Genomic DNA, 22,809 nt, shown 5'->3' on the forward strand with positions numbered 1-22,809 from the left:
ATAATTTTCAAAACAGATCTTTTTGGATTTGTGTTATTTGAAGCAGAAAATGGAGGAAAAATAGGTGGTTTTGGAAGCTTAGAAGCAGTAGTAGAAACATTATTTGCTAACTGGACTGTTTCCTTCTTTCAGCGTTGAGAGCACTGCTCTAAGGCTAATCACAGCTTTGGGCAGCTCGGAAGTCCAACCGCAGTTCACACGGTTCCTCAGTGATCCCAAAACAGTTCTTTCAGGAGAATCAGAAGAACTCAACAGGGCTTTGATCTTAACTCTAGCAAGGGCAACACATGTGACAGGTAATAGCAGTACATCCAAGTAAAAGCTGTGGTCAAGCCATTTCTCCAAAATACTATTCAATAGAATATCATGGAAATGATCTAGTCATAAAACATATTCCATGCACTACTGGTTTTGAAAGAAGTGTAATCTTAACTTCTAGCTACTTTTATTTAGGCAAGAAGCTGTTATTAAAGCCGTAGTGAAATCAGACATTGTTTAAAAGTTTACACAGAGGTACCATATGACTGGGGTTTGGGGTTTTTTTTACTGTCTTATTTTTAGCTTCATTATTTTAAATTTAAATATTTGGATTGATTACTTATACATGCCATTTAGAAAAAAAAACATAGAATATTCACAGCAACTGTACTGCTCATGTGGAAGCCTCTACAGCTTACATTTAAGAAAAAGTAGTGTGTGTTTTGGGTTTCCTTTCTTGGGGAAGGGAGAAGGGGAAGCTTCTGTGGTGTGTTTTAATGTTTTAACAATGTGCAATGACATGGATCAGGTTTTTGTTAGCTTTGATGGGTTAGCTCTCTCCTTTTTTATGATTCTAGTCTAGAGAGTCGCTGGAGAGTTAGAACAACTGATTCACAAAGACTAGTAGAGGTGATTTGAAAGGAAAAGGACTTCTTTGTGGGTTTTTTGTTTGTTTTTTTAACCATTTCTGAACCTTTAATGAAATCAACACAAGGGTTGGAGGAATGAGGCTTCTGTTTTATTTCTACTTAATTGGGACAGGTGCTTCTGAGAAGCCTTTTTAAAGCAATATAAAATCTCATCTGGCAACTTCATCATCATTATCTTCCTCAGGATTTTTGAAAAAAATCTAATCAGTTAATCAGCAGAAACTTATCTTACTGCCTACTACAGGAAATTAAATATAAAATGTTAAAATCATGATTGCTTTATTTCTAGCTCAAAACCTAAAAATAATTTTCTTATTGTTAATAGCATAAGAAAGGTAATATCCAGGTGGTTCTGTAGAGTAAATAAGAGTCAAAGAAAAGGGCTGGGAGAAGTTGGACAAAATGGAAACTTGATGCATATGACAAAAGGAATACCAATAAGAAATGTTTTTTCTAATATCATTGATCCATTTTCTAGATTTTTTCACAGGTTCTGATTCAATTCAGGGAACTTGGTGCAAGGACATACTGCAGACTATCATGAGTTTTACTCCACATAACTGGGCATCACATACACTAAGCTGTTTTCCAGCTCCTCTGCAGGTAATAGTTTAAAACTGACGATTTTACAACTGGAAACACAGTGAACTTACCCTCTTAATAACATCCTTTGCCTTTTGTGAGTTGGTGGGATTCTTCCCCTTTCTAGACTGCATTAATCTCAAGTCCCTGAAGAATGCAGCATGATTGTGACATTGCTATTTCTTCAGAAAAGCATTAGCTTCCCCTGGAGTATTCTTAGGCTAAGTTTGGTCAACTGATACTTCTGGTGCAAGGCAAATCAGATGTTTTAAAAATTAAAAAAATAAAATAAAATTGGAGAAGCCTTTTTTTCTATGGCAGTTTGTCATGTTAGTGATGAAACAGTCACTGTTATGTCACGGTGAAATAACAACCCTACCTAATAGGTTGTATTGTAAAAGGAAGTAAGAACTCGTAAGAAAGTAAGAACTCTTAAAGTTTACCTGTTCAAATATTGTTCTATAGGCTCTTAGTCACAGCAAAGCCTACTTTTTTCAGGTGTTCTTCAAGCAGAATAATGTACCTCAGGAAAGCCGTTTTAACCTGAAGAAGAATGTGGAAGAAGAATACCGAAAGTGGAAGTCTATGACCAATGAAAATGACATAATCACACACTTTTCTGCTCAAGGTTCATCCCCGCTTTTTCTTTGTCTCCTATGGAAGATGCTGTTAGACACTGATCACATTAATCAAATTGGCTTCAGGTGAGCTTTAAAGACATGCTGTTTCAATTTATTACAGCAACATTCCCAGTTCTGAGGACATAGGCCTTCTGCAGTAACAGCTGGATTTTTTAAAATTAATTCAGAGCATGCAGAGCATGAAAAAAGAGAGTGGAGCTAGGTACTAGCCAGCATACTATAATAATTGTGCAGTGTTTAAGATTGGTCTGCAATGCATATTTTTCCTGGTGAGAAACAAGGATATGATGTGTTTGAACTAATCAGTTTACTTGTAATAGCAGTGTTTCACACAATCTTAAATAGTAAACAAAATATAACACATTTATTTATAATTTATGCATGGATAAAGGCCAAGTATTTTTTTAAAAAACAAATGTTGGATTAAGATGAAAATTCATTATGGAAGTAGTAATCCTATGGTTTTTTTATTTGTTCTTGGTAGTAACAGCACCAGTTCCAGTTGTGAAAAGGATATTTATTTCTTTTCAATCCTTGTTAGGTCCGTTGAAACAGTGTTTGTTTGATAGCATGTGCTACTCTTCGGTGCATTGAGGAAATAGCGTAATAATGCTATGGCTGTATTAAAGTGCATGCCGTGGAAAAATGAAGTTTTGTTGCAGAAGATTGTCCTAAGAGGTGTATAACTAAAATTGCATAAGTAAAGCATGGGTTCTGGGCAGAATACTGCAGATGAAATTGGTGAACTTGAAGCATTTCTCCTGATTAGTATTCAGACTTTGGAATTCTGTTGTTTGGGTTTTTTTTGCTTTGCTTTGGGGTTTTCTTCAATTAATTTAGTAAAGGGAGGGAGTTTTGTCTTTTTTTTTTTAATAAGACAACTGTGTTAAAACCCACTAACGTGTATCAAGTAGACCAGTTAAAAATATATTAATAACTGTAACAACGTCTTGTTGCCTTTTTTTTTTCTTCCTTTGTCTTCCCTGCTAGAGTGTTAGAAAGAATTGGGGCCAGAGCTCTGGTGGCACATGTCAGAACATTTGCAGATTTCTTGGTGTATGAATTCTCTACCTCTGCAGGAGGCCAGCAGCTCAATAAATGCATCGAGATTCTCAATGACATGGTGTGGAAATACAATATTGTAACGCTGGATAGGTTGATACTGTGTTTGGTAAGTATTGCTTCAGAAGATAAGATGACAGTTCTTCATGCAGAGTCTGCTTTCTGATTCACTTTCATAGGAGCAATCTTTTTAAAAATGCATTGGTCTTAAATACTAGTTGCTAAACCAATAATCAAGTAAAATAATAGATTACTTCTTTAAGCAGTGTAAAATTACAAGTCTTGTAGTTCTCTGAGCCTTCAGGAAAAGCATTTCTTGGTTATTTAGTGGCAACCATTGAACTAGTATTACTAAGTGCCGTGATTAGTGATTTGGGTCTCTGACCTCAGAGCTGTGCAGTAATTTAGGCTCTGCAGGGGGATCTGGACAGGTTGGATCAGTGGGCTGAGGCCAGTTGTCTGAGGTTTCAGCAAGGCAAAGTACCAGGTTCTGCTCTTGGGTCACAACAACCCCGTGCAGCGCTACAGGCAGTTCTGACTCACTCACCAGAAGACAGACACTGAGGTGCTGGAGCAAGTCCAGAGAAGAGCAAAGGAGGTGGTGAAGGGACTGGAGCACATGTCTTATGAGGAGCAGCTGAAGGAGCTGGGGCTGTTTAGCCTGGAGAAAAGGGACCTTATTGCTCTCTACAACCACCTGAAAGGAGATTGTAGCCAGGCAGGGGGCGGTGTCTTTTTGCAAGTGACAAGCAATAGGACAAGATGAAACAGCATCAGGTTGTGCTGGGAGAGGTTTATATTGGATATTAGGAAAAATAAGGGGGTCAAACATTGGGATAGGCTGCCCAGGGATGTGGTTGAGTCACCATCCCTGGAGGTATTTAAAAGGCTTGTAGATGTGGCACTGATGGTTTAGTGGTGGGCTTGGCAGTGCTGGGTTGATGGTTGGACTCAATGATCTTAAAGGTCTTTTCCACCTTAAATTATTCTATGGTCCTGTGATTTTTGAAGAAACGTAGAAGGGATATGGCATGCCATGATTAAGAAACAAATGGAAAATCTTGTAGCCATTAGTATATGCTTTGTTTAGAATTCAGCCTGTTTCATCATAAGGGAGAAGTTATGTTCTCTATTTTTTCATGTTATCCTAAAAATAAAGCAGTATTTGCCCAGAGAGAACTAGATTTTCATTCAGTAATAATGCTTTATGTATAATTTAAAACCTCATCTTAATGTAAAACTGTTTGTTTGAATTCTAGTTTGGTTTTCAGACTCAAGTCCAAACATATCAGAGTGACCAAAGTTTGAAGCAATCTCAACTTCATTGTCATTAATAGGTTATTTTCAATAAGAGAACTGGCAGATAAGAGAGCTACAATTGTTAGAGAAAGTGCTATCACTAGGGAGTTTTAAGACTTTCTGCCTGTGGAATAAAGAATGGGATGAGGATTGAACCTATTGAAAAATAGAGTTGAAAGACCATATGCTCAGTGTGAATTTGTGTGTGGATGTACCTAGTGTGGCTAGGAAATGTGACTGCTGCAATGTTTAGGGCTATAAAGCAGACAGCAGTGTCAACTGTAATTTCATATTGTCTGATCCATTTTGTTTCAGGCTATGCGTAGTCATGAAGGAAATGAAGCTCAAGTCTGTTACTTCATAATTCAATTACTTTTATTGAAGCCTAATGATTTCAGAAACAGAGTGAGTGACTTTGTGAAGGAGAATTCTCCAGAACACTGGCTGCAGAATGACTGGCATACAAAGCACATGAGTTACCACAAGGTATCAAAGTTAATAGCATTCTTTTATTGTAATACTTTCTGTGGATGTGAGATCAGCCATCACTTACAGGTCAGCTTGATCAGTTTTTGGAATTACCTAGTAAGCTGTAATTTGTTTAGGCTAGTGTGAAAATAATAAATTACTATATGTAATAACTTTAAAATTATAAAACAGTAATACTCAAAGAAAGAAACAGCTTAAGAATTGCTTGGAAGTTCATTCTTGCTTATCTAACTCAAATGATTTTAAACTCTTAGTTTTACTGAAATTCATTTAGAACAGAGTTTTTATGCATCAGGGAGAAGGTATTTCTTTCTAGTGTTTCATGACTATACCAATAGTTAAACCTATGTTTTCTTCTAATTATTAAAGCTTCTTCAATCTTTTGTGTGGCAAGAACATGATAGCCTGATATGTTAGGGAAGAAAATTGCTGAGATTTTAATGCTGCTATAACTGTACTGGCTTCTGCTGGCTAGAAAAGGATGTACCAATGGACTGTTCTGTCAAAAACAAAATGAACACTGAGATGGAACAGATACAAGCAAACTCTCATGTAACTTAACACATGCCATCTAGTTCTGCTCCAGAAGCTATTTGGTCTATATTAGCCCTCTACCTTAGCCATACAGTGTTTTAACAGGTAAAACATCATAAGCTCAGTAGTACCCATCTGTTATTTGTGTGCACTCCAGTTCATTCCCAGGGAAATTATTCCATGCATATTATTTCTGGTGTTCCAATTCAGTATATGATGCAGAAAATTTCAGTAGTGCTGATTTCCCCCAGGTTTCCTCTTGAAGTACTTAACAAAGGACAGTTAAGTGCTGGCTGCTTCCAGTTTTGTCTTGATATGCTTAGTGTTCTCTTATGCCCATTCTGAGTGGTGGTGAAATTTTGTTTTGCATTTTGTTTTTTTTTTTTAAGTTGTTATCTACTAGTCTAATAACTGATTTCAGTCAGAGTTGAATTTTCTTCAGTAAGCTTTACAGTGAAATCAGCTCATTGAATTCAAATGTGATAAGAAGAGGATTATGAAGTGTCTTTTTTAAAGCAATATAGTTGCTGAATGTTTAATCCATTGCTTCTACGGAAAGAGATTTAGATTTTGTTGGATTTCTTTCCCTCCAGAAATATCCTGAAAAACTTTATTTCGAGGGCTTGGCAGAGCAAGTCAATCCACCAGTTCAGATCCAGCCCCAGTACTTACCAATTTATTTTGGAAATGTATGCCTGCGCTTTCTACCAGTGTTTGATATTGTAATTCATAGATTTCTGGAACTGCTTCCAGTGTCTAAATCACTAGAAACTTTATTGGATCATCTGGGAGGTTTATACAAGTTTCATGGTAAGTTATCCATGAATACACACAGATATATTCTTGTTGCAGTCATTCTAGTCTCCTTCATCTCCTTCACTCATAATTTTCATGTACTAGCACAGCAGTGTTTTATTCCTTTCATATTCTGTAAACCCTGTGTACATTTACCCAGAGAGGTATATTCCCTGTTTAGTGAATTTCAGCTTACTAGCAGTGAACTTGCTTTAAATCAGGTATCTCTTGCTAATTCATGCTTCCTTCACACCTTTCCCTTTCGTTCCCTTCTAACAGTAAGTACTTGGACTGATGTCCTAACAAACTTTCTGTTACCAAGACCGAAACAATTGAAAAGCAGTTCCTCTCTTTATCCCTACTTAAGATTCAAATAACTTTACCTGATTTTTTTAATGCTTTAATAACTACACTGTTATAATAAGGTCTTTTTTTATAGATATTGTTGCTATGTTGTGCTCAGACAATTTACAATGTTCTTTCTTTACTGTGACTTCATGCCTGAATCCTTCCTATTTTATATGAAGAGATGATTTAGTTGGTTTGTTTACAAATATATTAATATTATCATTAAGATGTGAACAGTTAGTAATACTGATCTTCTTTGTTCCATTTCTTTTGTTCTGCAAACACATTAAAGTATGTACAAGACAAAGGAAGATTGGTTTTTTAGAGTATATTGAAATAAAGAATGTGAATCAATTCCATATGTGCTGCTCTTAAATACATACAACTTAGTCTTGTATAGCTCTTGGTTTTAGTTTTATATTTGCCACCATAAACATAGAGTGATGCTAGAAATTATTTCTGGTTTTTGCTGTTTCCATTTTCTTCTTGGCAGACCGACCAGTGACTTACCTGTACAACACTCTTCACTATTATGAGGGGCATCTCAGAGAGCGCACAAACCTCAAGAGAAAACTTGTTCATGCCATAATTGGCTCTCTCAAAGATAATCGCCCGCTGGGCTGGTGCCTAAGTGATACTTACCTCAAATGTGCTATGAATCCCCGAGAAGAAAATCCATGGGTTCCTGATGACACTTACTATTGCAAGCTCATTGGAAGACTGGTAGATAATATCCTTCTGAAAGTTTGCATTAAGTCAGCTATGACAATTTTTTGTAGCTTCATTTCATCAAAATATAAAGTTCAATTCCTGTCTGTTCAGATGTGAAATAAAGCTTGGAGTCATTATTTAGCTGCATATATCAGTATAAATTCATATTAGATTACTTCCATGTACCTTATTATTCTACACAAGGACTGTGTTGCCCTAGTAAACATCTTGAAAGATATGGGGAAAAAAAGTACAGTACAACTATATAAATATTTCACTGTTTAAAGCATCACATGGAAATAACAATTACTGATGTTTATGCATTCTGAATTGACTTCTATTTGCCACAAAAAAATAAACTTGGTGCAAAGCCATAAGTATTTAAAAAAATTGCCTAAAATGAACTTGCTGTTTTCCAATGCCATTATCAGTATTACTAAGAATGAAATATTGGAAGCAGTGACACATTTAAGACGGTATATAACTAGCTGTGTCTAGTTGAAACTTGATATATGTGCTGTTAAAGACTGCTGAGAATCTGTTTTTTAAGAAGGAAAAGCTAGAAGTTATTTAACACAAACCTATGTTTTCTTAATTGCTGCCTGTTATTAATTTTTGCCATTATGACTAGAGCTGATGTTAAGTTCTATGGGAATAGCTGGTAAACTAGAGAACAGCACTACTGGCATCTCCCTGGACTTTGGCTTCTTTCTGGAGCAGCTTTACAAGAGTTGACCAATTTTGGGGATTTTATGTATTCCTTCACTTCTTTTCCTGAACTTCCCTTTCTTTGATATGTAACTTGAAAGAAGTTTATTTGGTCTCTCCAAAGAAAGCTAAAATGACATAAACCTCTGCTTTTATGCAAATGTTAACCGTGTTTAGAGACTCTTCTGTATGTAGTTCAACTAAGTTAGTCTTGTTTAGGAAAGTGGAATATTTTCAGAGATAAGCAGGTGGTCCTTTTACATAAAGTACATGAAGTCTGATAGAGGATCTTACAGAGAGGCAAATTAATTGTTTCTGATTATGCAGAATAGAAAATCCCTGATATTTTCATTTTTTCATCTTGGAAGCAGAGAGTGAATGAGCTGGTTGGTGTTGTTTTTTCCAACCCCTTAATTGGGGAACTTTATCCTTTGCATGACCTTGTGTGTGTAATATATTTATAGCTATGTATTCATGCAGTCCTTCAGTGATTGAGTATCAGTATCTCATATTGATACTTTTGTTCTATATCTCTTATTTTTTATGAAGTGCGGTTGTTCTACTTATTTCAGTAACCTTCAGTTCAATTTAGTATGTGGTATATGCATTGGTTTTGTTTTTCTTTTTTTTTTTTTTTTTAATCAGTGTGCTGCTTATACTGGTCTGTGTTGGGTAGGTTTTTTTTCCTTAATCATTGTCACCTATGGCAGGCAAATCACCTGGTCCATTTCCAAATTGCGACTGGAGATTCAATGAGTTTCCTAACCCAGCTGCCCATGCTCTGCACGTTACCTGTGTTGAGCTTATGGCTCTGGCTGTTCCAGGAAAGGAGGTGGGCAATGCTCTACTGAATGTTGTGCTGAAGAGGTATGTTGGCTCTCTGAAATAGTTTCCTGCAATATATCATACATAATTAGAGATTGACAAGGTAGTCCGTGATACTATTTTTTTTTTTAAATTGTTAATTAAGTGTACATAGGTTAAGTTTTATATGTATAAAGCATTTTTGGATGACAAACAAGGCTACAGGGGTCAAGCAGAAAAATCACGTGTTAGATTGCTGTAGTGGACTGTGTGTGCTTCAGGAACAGTTGACTTGGCATGATGCCCATAAAAGTTAGAGGGAAGACCTCACCCAGATGAAGGTCTTATCCTTGGGGTTCAGAAGCAGAGACTGGAAAAAGTGTGTTGTTCTTTCAGCTGTGCTGAAAGGAGGACATTTCATCAGTTAACATCACAGTATCTTTGAATGCAAAGAAAGGGGCAAGAAGCATTGACAGAACTTTGAATCCTCCAGATGCTAATGTAAATCAGAGGTATTTTGAAACAGTGGTGTGCCAAGGCTAGCCTTTTGCCATGATGCATTAAATTTGACCCATAGCTCTGTTTCTTGCTCAGCCACTGTGAAAAATACTGTAGTGAAAGAAAGGACCTAGTATTCTTGTAGTCATTCAGTTGACACCTTTGAACAATGACAGACTGAAATGATTCGGATTTGGCCTCATTCAGCTTAGTAATATTTTATTGTTAGCTCTGTTTTGGACACGTGGAGGGAAGGAGTCAATAAAGGAACAAACAAACCTTAAGCACTAAAGCTTAAGGAAGAAAGATTGTAGGCCTTGAAGGAAACCTGCTACTAATGCAAAACATACCCAAACAAAGTTTTGCACACAACATCACAGTAGCATTTATATCATCTTCTGGCTTTTCTAAATACCTGTTTATGTTTTTATAGGTCTCTCAGCTAGAGAAATACTCTTTGCCTTTAGATGCATGAGAAACACAAATTGCAATTGTGTATTTTCAGAGCTTTCATTTTCTTTTTTCTTTATCTCTAGTCAGCCCCTGGTACCAAGAGAGAACATCACAGCTTGGATGAATGCAATTGGACTAATTATCACAGCCTTACCAGTGAGTCAATATGTTGTATTTTAAAATAAAAAATATCTTCTTCCATGAAAGGTTTATCATCTTCCTAGAATATGTTGTAAAAACTTATAGCTAACATCTGTAGATTCCACAAAGAGCTAGTCAGAAGGCTTTGTGCGTGTTTGAGAAACATCTACTCCTCCAGCATGGAAAATTGACCATTTTTTTGGTTTTTCTGTTAATTTTTGGGGCTAGGATGAAAAGAAGTAAATCACTTCTATTTAAATATATAGCTAAATGCCGTGTGTGTAGTATTGAGAACTGGAGCAATGTAATAAGAAAATCTATAAGGGTTCTGATGCCAAGCTATTTTTTTATTAATACCTGCATTTTCACATCCTGTAGTTCTTAAACCATGTAAATGAGATGTGCCTAAGATTGCAAAAGGAAACATGTGCAGTACTATAGTTTGTGTATCCTTAAGAACTTTGATCTTCTGAATATCATGACTCTTGATACCTGACCAAGACTGCACGATCTTGTGTACCTCTTGCTTATATGTGCCACAACTATCCTTTCCTTGTGACTTCTCTTCTGCAATAAAATGGCTCCTCGTCTTGGAAAGAAACCAACATGGATTTAATCCTTATTTTTTTTTTTTTATTCTTCCTGTTCCCTCTCCTTGCATCTTCATCTATAGTCTTTGCCTTTTGTTATTCCTGTTTTCATACTTTTTTTTTGGTCTGTTTGTGCCTGCACTCAGAAGACTAGAAAATTCTCAGTCCCCTTCCATTAAGGTTTTTTGCCTCTGCTTTGCTTCTTTTGGAGACCTTTGTAATAGCTGATTAAACAATTAAATTCATTAGATATGTCTTGATTGTGCCACAATCTTGAATGTGCCATACCTGCTAACACAGATGCTTTCTGTACTGTGCTACTTCAATTTTCATCTTTGTCAGAGGTGGTTATAAACTACCATGTTGTTTATAACATTTATATATATACACATTTTAGAAATGCAATAATAGTAGAAAGAGCTGAGGAAACATTATCTTAGATAGTGTTCTTAGTGTTCTTTTTAGAAGCAATTCTGACTTTTTTGTTTGGGTTGTTTGGTTTTTTGTGTGGGGTTTTTTTGTGCATGTGGGGTTTTTGTTTGTTTGGGGATTTTTTTGATTGTTTTATTTTGTTTTGTGGGTTTTTTCCCCCAGGAGCCATACTGGATTGTTCTCCATGATTGCATTGTGAATGTTATCAACAGTCCCAGCTTGACATCAGAGACAGAGTGGGTTGGTTACCCGTTCCAGCTGTTTGACTTCACGGCATGTCACCAGTCTTATTCTGAGATGAGCTGTAGCTACACTTTGGCTTTGGCACATGCTGTCTGGCATCATTCTAGCATTGGACAGCTCTCTCTCATTCCTAAGTAGGTGTAATGGTATTTGATCAATAATTTGTCTTTTGAATTCCATACATATTGTAGATGACAAAGCTCTACCTGAGAGCACTTACACCAGCAGATAAATATGTACAGGAGAGCTCTGAAATTCTCCAGATGGGTCACAAGTTTTTTCCAACTCCCTCTTCCACTGACATAACTCCTGTTGTCTGTGGGCTTCAAGGCTATCATATAAAGTGTGACTGTCTTTAATGAGCCTTTTTTATCCTCATTAGCTTTTATGTTTTTATTATTTGAATTTTTCTTAAAGTAGTAACTGTAGCATATTCTCAAAGCATCAACTGTAACAGTAAATGTTATTCTTAATTCTAGAGCATCCCTGAAATAACTAATGTTTGAAATAACTAATATTTGTGGAGTTACACTGTTTTTTCTAAAATAAAGGCCTAAATCCGTGAGAGAGAATGTGATGTTTTGGCTAGAATTTAGGGCAGGGGAAGGAAGAAAAAAAACCAAAATAAGCAAAAACCGAAGTAGTAAATGTCTTGACATACTGCAGGTTCCTCACAGAATCATTGATACCCATAGTGAAAACAGAGTTCCAGTTGCTCTACGTTTACCACCTTGTTGGTCCTTTTCTGCAACGGTTCCAGCAGGAGAGGACACGATGCATGATAGAGGTAAAGAGTAGCTTGTGGTCTGCTTTATATGGTACATATTATTTTAGCTTTGCAATTATATTACAAAGCAGAATATGGTCAAAATATTTAATCAGTATTTGCAATTAAATTCTCTATGAATTAAACAGTAATTGCAAGAATCTGAATTGCTGAGTTGGTATTCAGCCTACCCAGTTAACTGAAATCTTATTGGATAAAACACCTAGAACTTTTTTTTTAAACAAGGAAAGAAATACAGCCCAAAAAATATCAAGCAATACGTGCTTTCTTTGGCTCTCAAACTGCATGCAAAATATGCATCAGACTTACTGCCTGTTTTAAAAACCCTGTGCATTGGAAGGAAGTGTGCAAGAGCTGAATTGTGAGGATGGAGGAACATAAGCTGTTTCTTGTATTCATGTCAGTGTGAATAAGGGTAGAGGAGGAGAAAAGAGATAGAGCTGGCCAGTAGGCAGATGACCTAAAAAGTGTCATATTGCAAACACTTTTCTAGAAAGAAAACCTTAACTTGGGAATCATTTAGTTAAGCATAATGGGATGACTTAGATCTGCCCATTTGTCCTTGTAAGAAAATGAATTGATAGGAATCATAGATACCTGAAAAGCAGTACATATTTGTTATACTGTTTAACTGTATTTCTACTCTGAAGCATTTTAAAAATTATTTTCATTTGGGCTGTTCCTTGTGTCCGTGGAAACAGATTGGAGTGGCCTTTTATGAAATGCTCCTGAATGCAGATCGGTACAGCTCCCACCTGAACTACATGGATCCTATATGTGACTTTTTGTATCATATGAAGTATATGTTTACAGGTGATAGTGTGAAAGACCAAGTAAGTAAACAGTAGATATTGATACATTATTAATCTTTCTTCCCATATAGTAACTTAACCTTTTTATAAATTGTTTTCATAGGTAGCAGTACAACAAATTGCTTAACAGTTGACTAGATCTCTATAGACAAATTAGGAAGTTGGTGCACTTCTACTAACTTAAAAGCTTCAAATGCAGTAGACTAGGTATCTCAGATTCCAAGATTAATTTATGTAGTCCAAAATTTAAAATACAGCCTTAGGGTGCTTTAAATACTATTATTAAAGCAATCGCTAGAAATAAAGCTATTGGATGTTTCATAACATTTCCTCATTTCATTCTATATCTTCTAAGTTTTTACGTAATTTCTGATTAATTAATGTATCTTCACATGTTACAAAAGCAAGACTGCATCCACATCCACATTCAGGGAAAAATCAATTGTGTTACTTGTTTTACAGAGCTTTGGTGTCTAACTGTTACAGCAGGGAGGGGTTTTTTAAGATTAGTTGTCAGAAGAGGTCCAAAAGTTAGCATGATTAATAAAATATTAATGTGAATAACTCTATTTACTATATATTTTTCCATTTTTTGTTGTGCTGATGTGATGTTTGTGTACAGTAGTGACACATAAAAATACTCCTGTTTTTTACCAAATACCTTTTTTTTTTTAATAACAGGTTGAGAAAATAATTTGTAATTTAAGACCAGCTTTGAAACTTCGGTTACGCTTCATAACACACATCAGCAAAATGGAATCAGCTGCTGTTGCACAACCACCTCTCAGTAATGGGTCACCAGCACAACAGCCCAGCCAAGTGCCTGTCAATGTTGCTTTGCCAGTAACCCAGTAAAATGAAGTGTTTGGCTGACCTTGATGTGAAGGCTTCCTTCTGTTACTGACCAAGGTGAAACCTCATCTGATCTGAAATCTTATGTGCTTTATAAAAGGAAAGAGAACCCTGTGCAGATTTCTGCTTTGGTTTCTTTTGCATCATGAAGCTGCCTATCTCTGTGTGTGTCAGTCTTCTTAGCTATTTATGCTAGACACTAGATGAGGTCTGTGTTACCTTTCTCTGAAATCATTGAATAACAATTCTCTGCAAACAAATACATGGACTTCTGAAGAGTTTACCATATCCTGCTCCCTATCTGAGATTGAGTCATGTGGATTTTTCCTTTTTTCTGCCTGTAATAAGAAAGGACACTCAGTGTGTGTAGCCTGGTAAAAAATGGCCTTTTAAAATTTGAGTTCTGCCTTATTTTCTATTTTTTTGTCTAACAGAAGAATTTAAATTCTTTTTGTCTTTTGGGCAGACAACTTAAGCCCTTATACATAAACACTCCTAGACAGAGATTGCCTCAATTTTATTGAGTTAATTATGACATCTTTACAAAGACTAGGAATGAATCTTTGAAAATATTTGTAAATTTTGTACATATAGATTACATTAAACACACAAGCAATGGATTTGATCTAGTGTCAGTTACTAGACTGTTAGGTTACAGCCCAGAGGCTGTCTCTAATGAATCTATTGGAAGTCTGCATATTCAGTTCCAGCTGCACTGGTTCATATTTGATGTTTCCCATTTGGAGGAGGGTGTAGTTTTTATTAAGTCAATCAGATGAATTTTATTGATCTTACCATATTTTGGATTTGTATAATATTCTGCTGTAAGGTTTATGTGTACTGGGCTCAGCAGGTTTTGATAACAGAATTGAAAGGCTCAATGTTTTGTAAATACTCATCTTTTTGGACAAATTTTTAATTAAAAAAAACCCTTTAAAATTCCATTTTAGTATTTTTAAGTGTATTTATTTTCCATACCTATTACCTTAAAAATAAGTATTGACCATAGCAAATATACTTCCATGTTCCAGGTTCTCTATCAGCTGTACATTAATGACAGTTTTAACCTGTTACAAATAGAGTCCAGATTGGTAAGCTCAGGTCTGATTTATATCTCTCTGGGAAAATTTAAGTTACAAAAAGGAGCTGTTGATTTAATGGGTGGAAGGGTTTTTTTCTACTGTCATTTGTATTGTAATTGGATCCTAAATTCTGCCAAGTGCATTTGAGTAGCGGAACTGTGAGTGCTCTTTAATGAATTTGTAGTCTGACAGGAAAACACATTTGCCTATGTTTGCTGTATCCTGGCAGCTGGTCACAAGTGGTGTTCCCAGGCTCAGTGCTGAGGCCAGTCCTCCGTAGTATCTTTATCACTAATCTGGACAAGCGGATCGAGGGCACCCTCAGTCAGTTTGCTCACAACACCAAGTTTGGTTGGAGTGTTGATCTTCTGAGGGCAGGAAGGCTTTGCAGAAGGATCTGGACACGCTGGATTGATGGTCTGAAGCCAGTGGTATGAGTTCAATAAGGCCGAGTGTGGGGTCCTGCACTTGGATCACAGCAACCCCATGCAAGTGCTACAGGCTTGGGGAGGAGTGGCTGGAAAGATGCTCTACAGAAAAGGGCCTGGGGGTGCTGGTCAACAGCCAACTGAACATGAGCCATCAGTGTGCCCAGGTGGCTGAGAAGGCCAATGGCATCCTGGCTTGTATCAAAAATGAAGTGACCAGCAGTACTCGGTAGGATATTAGGATACAAGTGTGCCAGTAGTACTCAGCGCTGGTGAGGCTGCACCTTGAATTCTGTGTTCAGTTCTGGGCCCCTCACTACAAGGAAGACATTGACATGCTGGAACGTGTCCAGAGAAGGGCAATGGAGCTGGTGGAGGGTCTGGAGCACAAGTCCTATGAGGAGAGGCTGAGAGAGCTGGAGTTGTTTAACCTGGAGAAAAGGAGGCTCAGGGTAGACCTTATTGCTCTCTACGCCACCTGAAAAGAGGTTGTACCCAGGTGGGGGTCAGTCTCTTCTCCCAAGTAACAAGTGAAAGGACAAGAGGAAATAGCCTCAAGTTGTGCCAGAGGAGGTTTAGATTTGATACTGGGAAAAATTCCTTCACTGAAGGGTTGTTCATGCATTGAAATGCACTGCCTAGGGAAGACGTTGAATCACCTCTAGAAGTGTTCAACAAGCATGTGGATGTGGCACTTGGAGATACGGTTTAGTGGTGAACACAGATGTGCTTGGTCAAAGGTTGGACTCGATGATCTTGAAGGTCTTTTCACCCCTGAATGCTTCTATGATTCTGTGTTTGGTTTTGAACGTCCTATATTCCATTCTGGAGCCAAGTCACTCTAATGCCATTAGACTTGATTTTGATAACAAGATGAACATAGTTGATCTCCAAAAATCCAGTGAACTGTTCTGTACAGGCCTTCCCATAGGTTTTCTGGGCAGACCTGAGATGCAATATTATGGTTGTGGGTCTGCAAATTTCTGTCAACAGTGAGACTTCCTTTCTTCCTAAACAGTTTTTGGAGCACATTAATAGAAAAGCGTGTAGAAACAGTGTTTCATGGCTGTTCTGCATGTGTGTTCTAACTGAGCATCTTTCTGAATTGTCTTATTTGATATTGAAATAATTTTGGTGCTTTATGTGGGACCCAGAGTATCCCTTTTAATATTCAAACTAGCACCTGTTTTCAGTCACTGGGATTTCGGGCAGTGTTGGGGAAGTTGAATAGCCGTCTTCAGAAACAAATTATGAGAGCTGTTGGATTTCTTTAAAGCTCCCTCATTCTGCTTTGTGTCCTTGCCAAATGTACAGTTATGTTAAGAACCTGACTCTGGTGCACCAGTCTGGCACTATGTGGATGGGATTTGCCTCAGGTGAACTGGCACTGGCAAATCATCAAAAAAGCTGTGTTTCATCAATATTGGACTACATTTGAACTTTGACTTATAGCTTAAGGGATGTACATCCGACTAACAGTGCTATGAATCAGGACCCTTGCTTACCTAGTAGGATTAGTGGATTTACATGTTTTACATGTTAAAAAATGCAAAGGGAAGACTGTCTCTTCCTCTCAACATGCACGTACTCTTTCTCTGCAAAACTCACCAAGTTTCTAGTTGCTCACTAGTTGGAACAAGGTGTCTCTTTAGCAATAATCTACATTTTCATCTTCAGCAATACTAGTCTAAAAATTAATCCTTAATAATTCTTGCTTTTAGTTAAATGTCTTGCCATTTAAAACCCACATAACCAAATTCACTTTCTAAAGTGCTAACACAGCAAAACAAAATTCCAGTGTAATTTCAGAAGTGTTTGTAATTGATTATGGCTGTCATATGGTTGGTTTTTAAAATTCCATATTGTGTTTGTCAGTCCGCTGGAACTCAAAGTAGTTGTGAGTAGCGAGGGATAACAAAAATCTGAGGTTTAGGTTTTGGCTTTTGGTTTTTTATTTTGTATTCCAAATCATAGGTAGCCAGTATGGAATAGACACAATCATACCAGTCTTCCTTCACCTCATCTGACTCTCATGTAGCATATTGATTAAGTAAGATTTGAACAGTCTTTTCTAATATGACTGACTGAGTCAGTAGATTCCTAAACATAAAAAACCCCAGATTTAGATTAGGGAAGATTTGAATTCTCTTTTTTAGCCACCAGAGGGAGATTTCTTCAAAAAATTTAATCTGATTGCAGTTGATTGTGAGTATAATGCAACATACTGAACACTCAGATCTTCCTTGGAACTACCAACATTTCGATCCAAGATTTGACAAGTTAGAGACCGTATTACACTGTTATCCTTGATGTTTTGTTTATCTTCCTCATAAATTTACTGGAGGACTCCACAGAGCTATGGGATTTGCAAAATCTTCCAAACAAATACAAAGATTTTTAGTCTTTTAAAATGTGTCAGATTATTTTTTTTAAAAGCATCGATTAATGCAACAGCTACCAGAGCCAGAGTTGATGACAGATTTTTATACTTGATCACCTAAAAAAAAAAAAAGGGCAATAGATGACAGCCTTATGATTTTTAGCATTAAGACTTTTTAGGACATAAAAGGATATTTGTGGCTTGGCAGGCAGTACCTGAAATTGTGCAGCCTTTTCTGAAGGTGGACCAAGCAATAGATAATATCATTGTAAATGGTTACTTTGGCTGTTGAATTAACTTTCTTGTGACTCTCCCCAAGATGAGTTTACCCCCACCACACTTGTTGTTGTAAGTAATCTTACAACAATGAATGAATAGCTGAATAAAATGTCTACACAGGTTTCAGTAGCAGTACCTTCTGCTACTCTAAAAGGCGGTGAATGTTTTTGGCTTTCCCTGTGCATTTCTTCCTTCAGCAAATACAAGTACAGTAGGGCATGAACTTCTTTGTCTAGTTTAGGATCCAGAAATCCAACATGGAGAGGTTCCCATCCAGCTCCCCTGTCTCTTCGCTTGCACATCTGCTGTGAGCCATGATCAGAGAGATACCACTGTGCTTCTGCATCCTTTCTTCTAATCTTTTCTATCAAAAGAAAGATTCTTTTTTCTTTTTTTTTTTGGTGGGGTGCCTTTTTTTCCTTTTTCTTTCTCTTTCCTGTATGACTGTTCTATATAAGGTTTCGTGAACTGTATTGCTGTCCAGGTCTGGTCCTTCACCTCATTAGTGTTTCACACAGAAACCTTCTATGACTTGATGGTGTGCATCTGATGTCAGATTTAATAGGAGTGAGTTGTTTTAAAGGTAAGTGGGCACCTTCTAATATTTTCTGCTGAAATGTGAGGGAATCCTCTGTCCTGGTGAGAGGAACACAGTGGGTTTCTGTCAGCCATCAAAGGCAGAGGATTTTTAGTTCTGCCACAACCCCAAGCAGGCCCAGGCTGCTTTATAGTTTAACTTTTAATTAAAAAGCTGAAAAGCCCTTTCACCTAATTGCCCCCACATCAGTGCTGCATGAGAAATTCTTAAGGAACCCAGATGCCTTTGAAGCATAAAGCTGAGCTGCATGAGGAAGGAGAGACTGAGGGAGGCCATGCAGGCACAGGAAGAAACCCCAACATGAAATAGTTCCTAGATATATAATTTGCGCATTGTGCAGGGCTCTGATCATATTGTTGTTCTAGAAATAAATTGAAAGTTTGATGTTCCAGATTTATGGTGAGGCTCCGTTGATTGTCACTCATGAGAAGAGCTTTGTAGACTAATGTAAAGCTTTGGGCCAGATTTGTTTATTGAAGATTTGGGAGGATGATATTTGTGTTTGGAAAGTGAAAGCAGAAAACACTGGTGCAATAACAAGTTACAGTTGGCTGACATTGGGATTCAAGAAAGAAATGTGGAAAAACCCAAATAATTTCTCTTTGGTAAAGCTGCTGCTTTTTATTAGAGGTAGGACCTACCTGGGGACTGAAACACAGCTGTGGGACTGTAGGCCCAGAAATGCAAGGTGATCCTCGTTTGCTGTGGGCTGAGCCAAGTTAAATCAGCCTGCACATCCAGAAGAGCATAGTAGCTCTCAGATTGCTTCATCACATGTGTGAACCAAGTTTCATATGCTTCATATTTTTCTGGTCTGCATGAGTATGGATTTTGGACACATCTCTCCTTAACGCATGTCTCTGTAATGTTGGGGACCTGGGAGGGAATGCTGTTCCATCTGTGATGCTGGAAGGGGATAGGCTAAGGCTTGCATTGCATTCCCTGGAAAATGTGGGGTAAAACAAGCTGCAGATGATGTCACGCTTGGATTAGCTGTTAGAGCATTTGTTCTTCCTCTCCAGTACTGGACATAAGGGACAAGGCAGATGAATGAGACTGAACGGGTTGTTTGGTTGGTATTGCATTAAAGAAGCAATTGGGAGCACAAGCAATGTTGGGGTCCTTCTGGAGCCAGAGGAAAGATGGCTTCAAGCCTCTAGGGTTTGGTTCTTGCTTTGAAGTGGCCTCTGGGAAGGAGCCTGCCACTCCCCATTTACTGCTCCTTGAGTCAAGGAAGATTGACTGGCCAAGCTGGGTGCAGGATGCTGGGTTGTGTAATTACCATCCACATGGTAACATGTCCAAGAGATCACTAGGTATTATATCCCATTGGTACAAGAGATGTACTGATGGGATATAATACCTAGTGATCTCTTGGACATGTTAAATACAACAAGATAAACAAGGAGAGGACATATGAGTGTTGGTAAGTTATGAGACTCACATCATTATAAACAGATGAGTGATGGCTACAGACAGCAAAAAATGAGCAGAGAGAAAGCAGTCTGACAGTCCTGTATAACATTGGCACTGAGATACAAGTCCTGCAGGGGCCTATTCCACGCTAATTTGAAGAATGTATTTGTCATGGCATCAACAGCAGGTATGTTTAAAATTAGTAAAGTTCCACTGAAAGTTGTATAGAATACAACTGACATGTTCATTGTGAAATGACAGCATAGCATTATCTGTATGATTGAAGTTGAAAAATTCAGTGTTGATTCTCACTGCAGCTATAACTAAGGCATGCCCTTATTTAATAAATATGTCAAAGTATAGAGCACAAAACCAGGTCCTGAGTGAACCAGTCCCTTGCACTGAAGAACTTACGACCTATAAATGAAGGTGTGCAGAAAGAGAAAAATTGTGTAGTTGAGGAAGAAAAAATTGGTTGGGTTTTCTTATTAGCATATCAGTTTTCCTGTGAGTGCTGCAAAAGCAGGATGCATGTGTGATATCTTTGAATGAATTTGTGGAAGTGTTTGGCAAATGGAGAAGACCCTTAAGAAGTGAGGATGAGATAAACATGGGAAAGGAAAACTGTTAGTGTTCTCTGAAGGGCTGTGAGGTTGAATTCTCTAAGAAAATCGTCATAGGCTCCTTCCTTTCTTGATGCTGTTTCTAAGGTATAATTTAGCAGAAAGGAGTCCTGGCTGTAGCTAATCTTTTCTGTTGCTTTTTGTATTATTAAGCCCTTGCTGAACTAGCCTTGAAGGACCCTTGCAGAAGCAAATCCCCTATTTTTCTACTGCCTTTCTTTAAAAGGTGATGAAATGGCTAGGAGGAGTGTAGATTGACTCCATGCATGAGAGAGAGATTGTCATCTGCCGTCAGCAGACATGTAGCCTCTTAAGCAGCAGCAGTGCTTTGACAATGGATAGAAAGGGGAAAGACAGAATGTATCCTCTCTACCATCAAAGAATTAGCATTATTCTGTGAGTGAAAGCCATGTTAAACTACCTGATAAAAAGAGTTCAGCAGCAACATTGTCTTCCACTTCTCCCTTCCTACCTATTCTGTTTGTTTGTGCCTCTAGTGACTTCCCTCCTTAATTGCAGAACTGCCCTGTGAAAATAAAAATGTCACTTCCCTTCTGAGAGTGGATCCTGTCTGGGAGCTGTCATGGGAGAGGCTGGGTGAGAACCAGGGCCTGGGGGAATATCAGCATCATGAGCATCTCCCAGCCTCCATGCTGCAGGAGATGCAGCTTGTGGGAAACATGATGCAACCTGTGGTGAACGTGCTCGTGGAGGGCTATCAGCATGAAGTCCTAAGTGTAGAACCGCTATGTTTCAGCTACTTAGTAGCTTTTGGAGTAGATGGGGGATGGGGGAAAGCCCTGTGAGGTTGGAAAGGAAGATGGGGTGTGTGGTGCTGATCTAAGCCACAGCACAGGCTGTTGTTGCCAGTTGAATTGCAAAGGACCAAGCCCACGCTGGTAACAGGTTGCTAGGCCTGCATGCACCCACACTTGGGAAGTGCAGGTCACATATCAGCCACATCACCTCCTCTTCTTTGATGGCTTTGTGCCTGTTTTCCTTATGAGAGCTCAGCTGGAGAATCAGATTTTTACAGCAAAAATGCCTTTTTCAGAGACATTGAGTGCAAGCACCAGAAACAGCTGAAATCAGAGTCCTTACAGTCTCTTTCCTACCTATGATTTCAGATTAAAACCTGTGATACCATAACCCTTCTGAGGACAGGACAGGATGGAGAGGATTTCACCTCTCCTGCTACCTCCTGGCTGATGGACCATTTCCTGCTTGTTCCTTAGAGGGCCCTGGCTGTAGGTGCAGGGAAGAGTGTGCTGAGACCTCACACATTGCAGGTCAAGCTTAATTTCAACAGCTCACAACAGAGGCTTTTCTGAGCCTTCCACCTCTAGAATGGAGTGACTGAGGGAAGCCTGAACAGCACCCAGACCTTGCCTTATGGTCTGGAGTCCCATGGGCCTCAAATTTAAATGGCAAAATCACTGTATGTGCTGTATCTAGTTCAAGAGGTAGCCTCAAATAAGTTTATTTTATTATGTTAAGGTAGTTGTGTGCCAATCTCTACTCTTTGATTGGAGAATTTTAAACTCTCTTTACTCATTAGGACAAATAAAACTCTCACACTACAGATGGGAGAGAACAGCCACCATATTAATTTCATTTTAACGTCCTCTTTTTTCCTCATAAAAAAGGCATCTTCCAATATTTAGATTCAGTTTTACACATTTTAATAGCTGGGTTTGAGCTCTGCAAGGTTTGGGGTTTGGAGAAATAAGCTAAAGAGAGAGGTGAGATTAGACACTGCTGGGGGGCTCAGTCATCCTGAACAGTGGACAAAATTAACTTCTGATTTTCCCCAGTCATCCACCGTGTTAAGTTCAAAACAAAGACAACAAATGTCAATTCTGAAAGAAACATTTATGAAAACTCCTTTTCCTCCCACTAGAAAAAGATGTGGCTAAGACATTTTCCACAAAGCTCTGAGTTTTTGCTCAAAAAGAACGAACAGCCTTGAAGAAAGGTCACAGTCTGTGGCAACTTCATGATTTGCAGCCTCACATGCTCTAAGCAAAAGTGTTTCTAGTTTGGTCTGACAAAAGCTGGAGATGCTGTTTGCCTATCACTTTTGAAAGAGGAGCTCCCATTCCTCTGGCTCATTGCTTCAACTTGGCACTCATTATGACACCTGCAACAGAATTGAAGTTGCTGTAAGGAGGAATTTGTTTTTCTTTCTGTCCACAGGAAAAACAAAAGCACAAATCCATCAGCAGTAGTTACTGCTTTCTTCTCCTTGCAAGTGATATCAAGTATCTTGTCCTTGCAAGTGATATCTTGCAAGTTAGTAGTTGTTTTACTGTTT

The 22,809-nt window shown here is 38.0% G+C and overlaps 1 protein-coding gene across 2 annotated transcripts in view; it reads left to right on the plus strand.

Annotated features, from left to right (window-relative positions):
• MED23 (mediator complex subunit 23) overlaps positions 1 to 14,633 on the plus strand; it is a 36,254-nt gene extending 21,621 nt beyond the window's left edge. For both annotated transcript variants that reach the window (XM_018078100.2, XM_018078101.2), the window contains 13 exons: positions 133 to 296; positions 1,387 to 1,511; positions 1,989 to 2,194; positions 3,122 to 3,302; positions 4,808 to 4,978; positions 6,109 to 6,325; positions 7,152 to 7,388; positions 8,779 to 8,944; positions 9,916 to 9,988; positions 11,158 to 11,372; positions 11,905 to 12,025; positions 12,727 to 12,858; positions 13,519 to 14,633. In XM_018078100.2, the coding sequence (XP_017933589.1) occupies positions 133 to 296; positions 1,387 to 1,511; positions 1,989 to 2,194; positions 3,122 to 3,302; positions 4,808 to 4,978; positions 6,109 to 6,325; positions 7,152 to 7,388; positions 8,779 to 8,944; positions 9,916 to 9,988; positions 11,158 to 11,372; positions 11,905 to 12,025; positions 12,727 to 12,858; positions 13,519 to 13,692 (2,182 nt within the window). In that variant the 3' untranslated portion in view covers positions 13,693 to 14,633. The remainder of the gene's footprint in view (positions 1 to 132; positions 297 to 1,386; positions 1,512 to 1,988; positions 2,195 to 3,121; positions 3,303 to 4,807; positions 4,979 to 6,108; positions 6,326 to 7,151; positions 7,389 to 8,778; positions 8,945 to 9,915; positions 9,989 to 11,157; positions 11,373 to 11,904; positions 12,026 to 12,726; positions 12,859 to 13,518) is intronic.
• Positions 14,634 to 22,809: the final 8,176 nt, after the last annotated feature.

The sequence above is a fragment of the Manacus vitellinus genome, unplaced genomic scaffold (genome assembly GCF_001715985.3).
Source record: "Manacus vitellinus isolate BGI_N305 unplaced genomic scaffold, ASM171598v3 scaffold_4_pilon, whole genome shotgun sequence".
Classification (NCBI taxonomy): domain Eukaryota; kingdom Metazoa; phylum Chordata; class Aves; order Passeriformes; family Pipridae; genus Manacus; species Manacus vitellinus.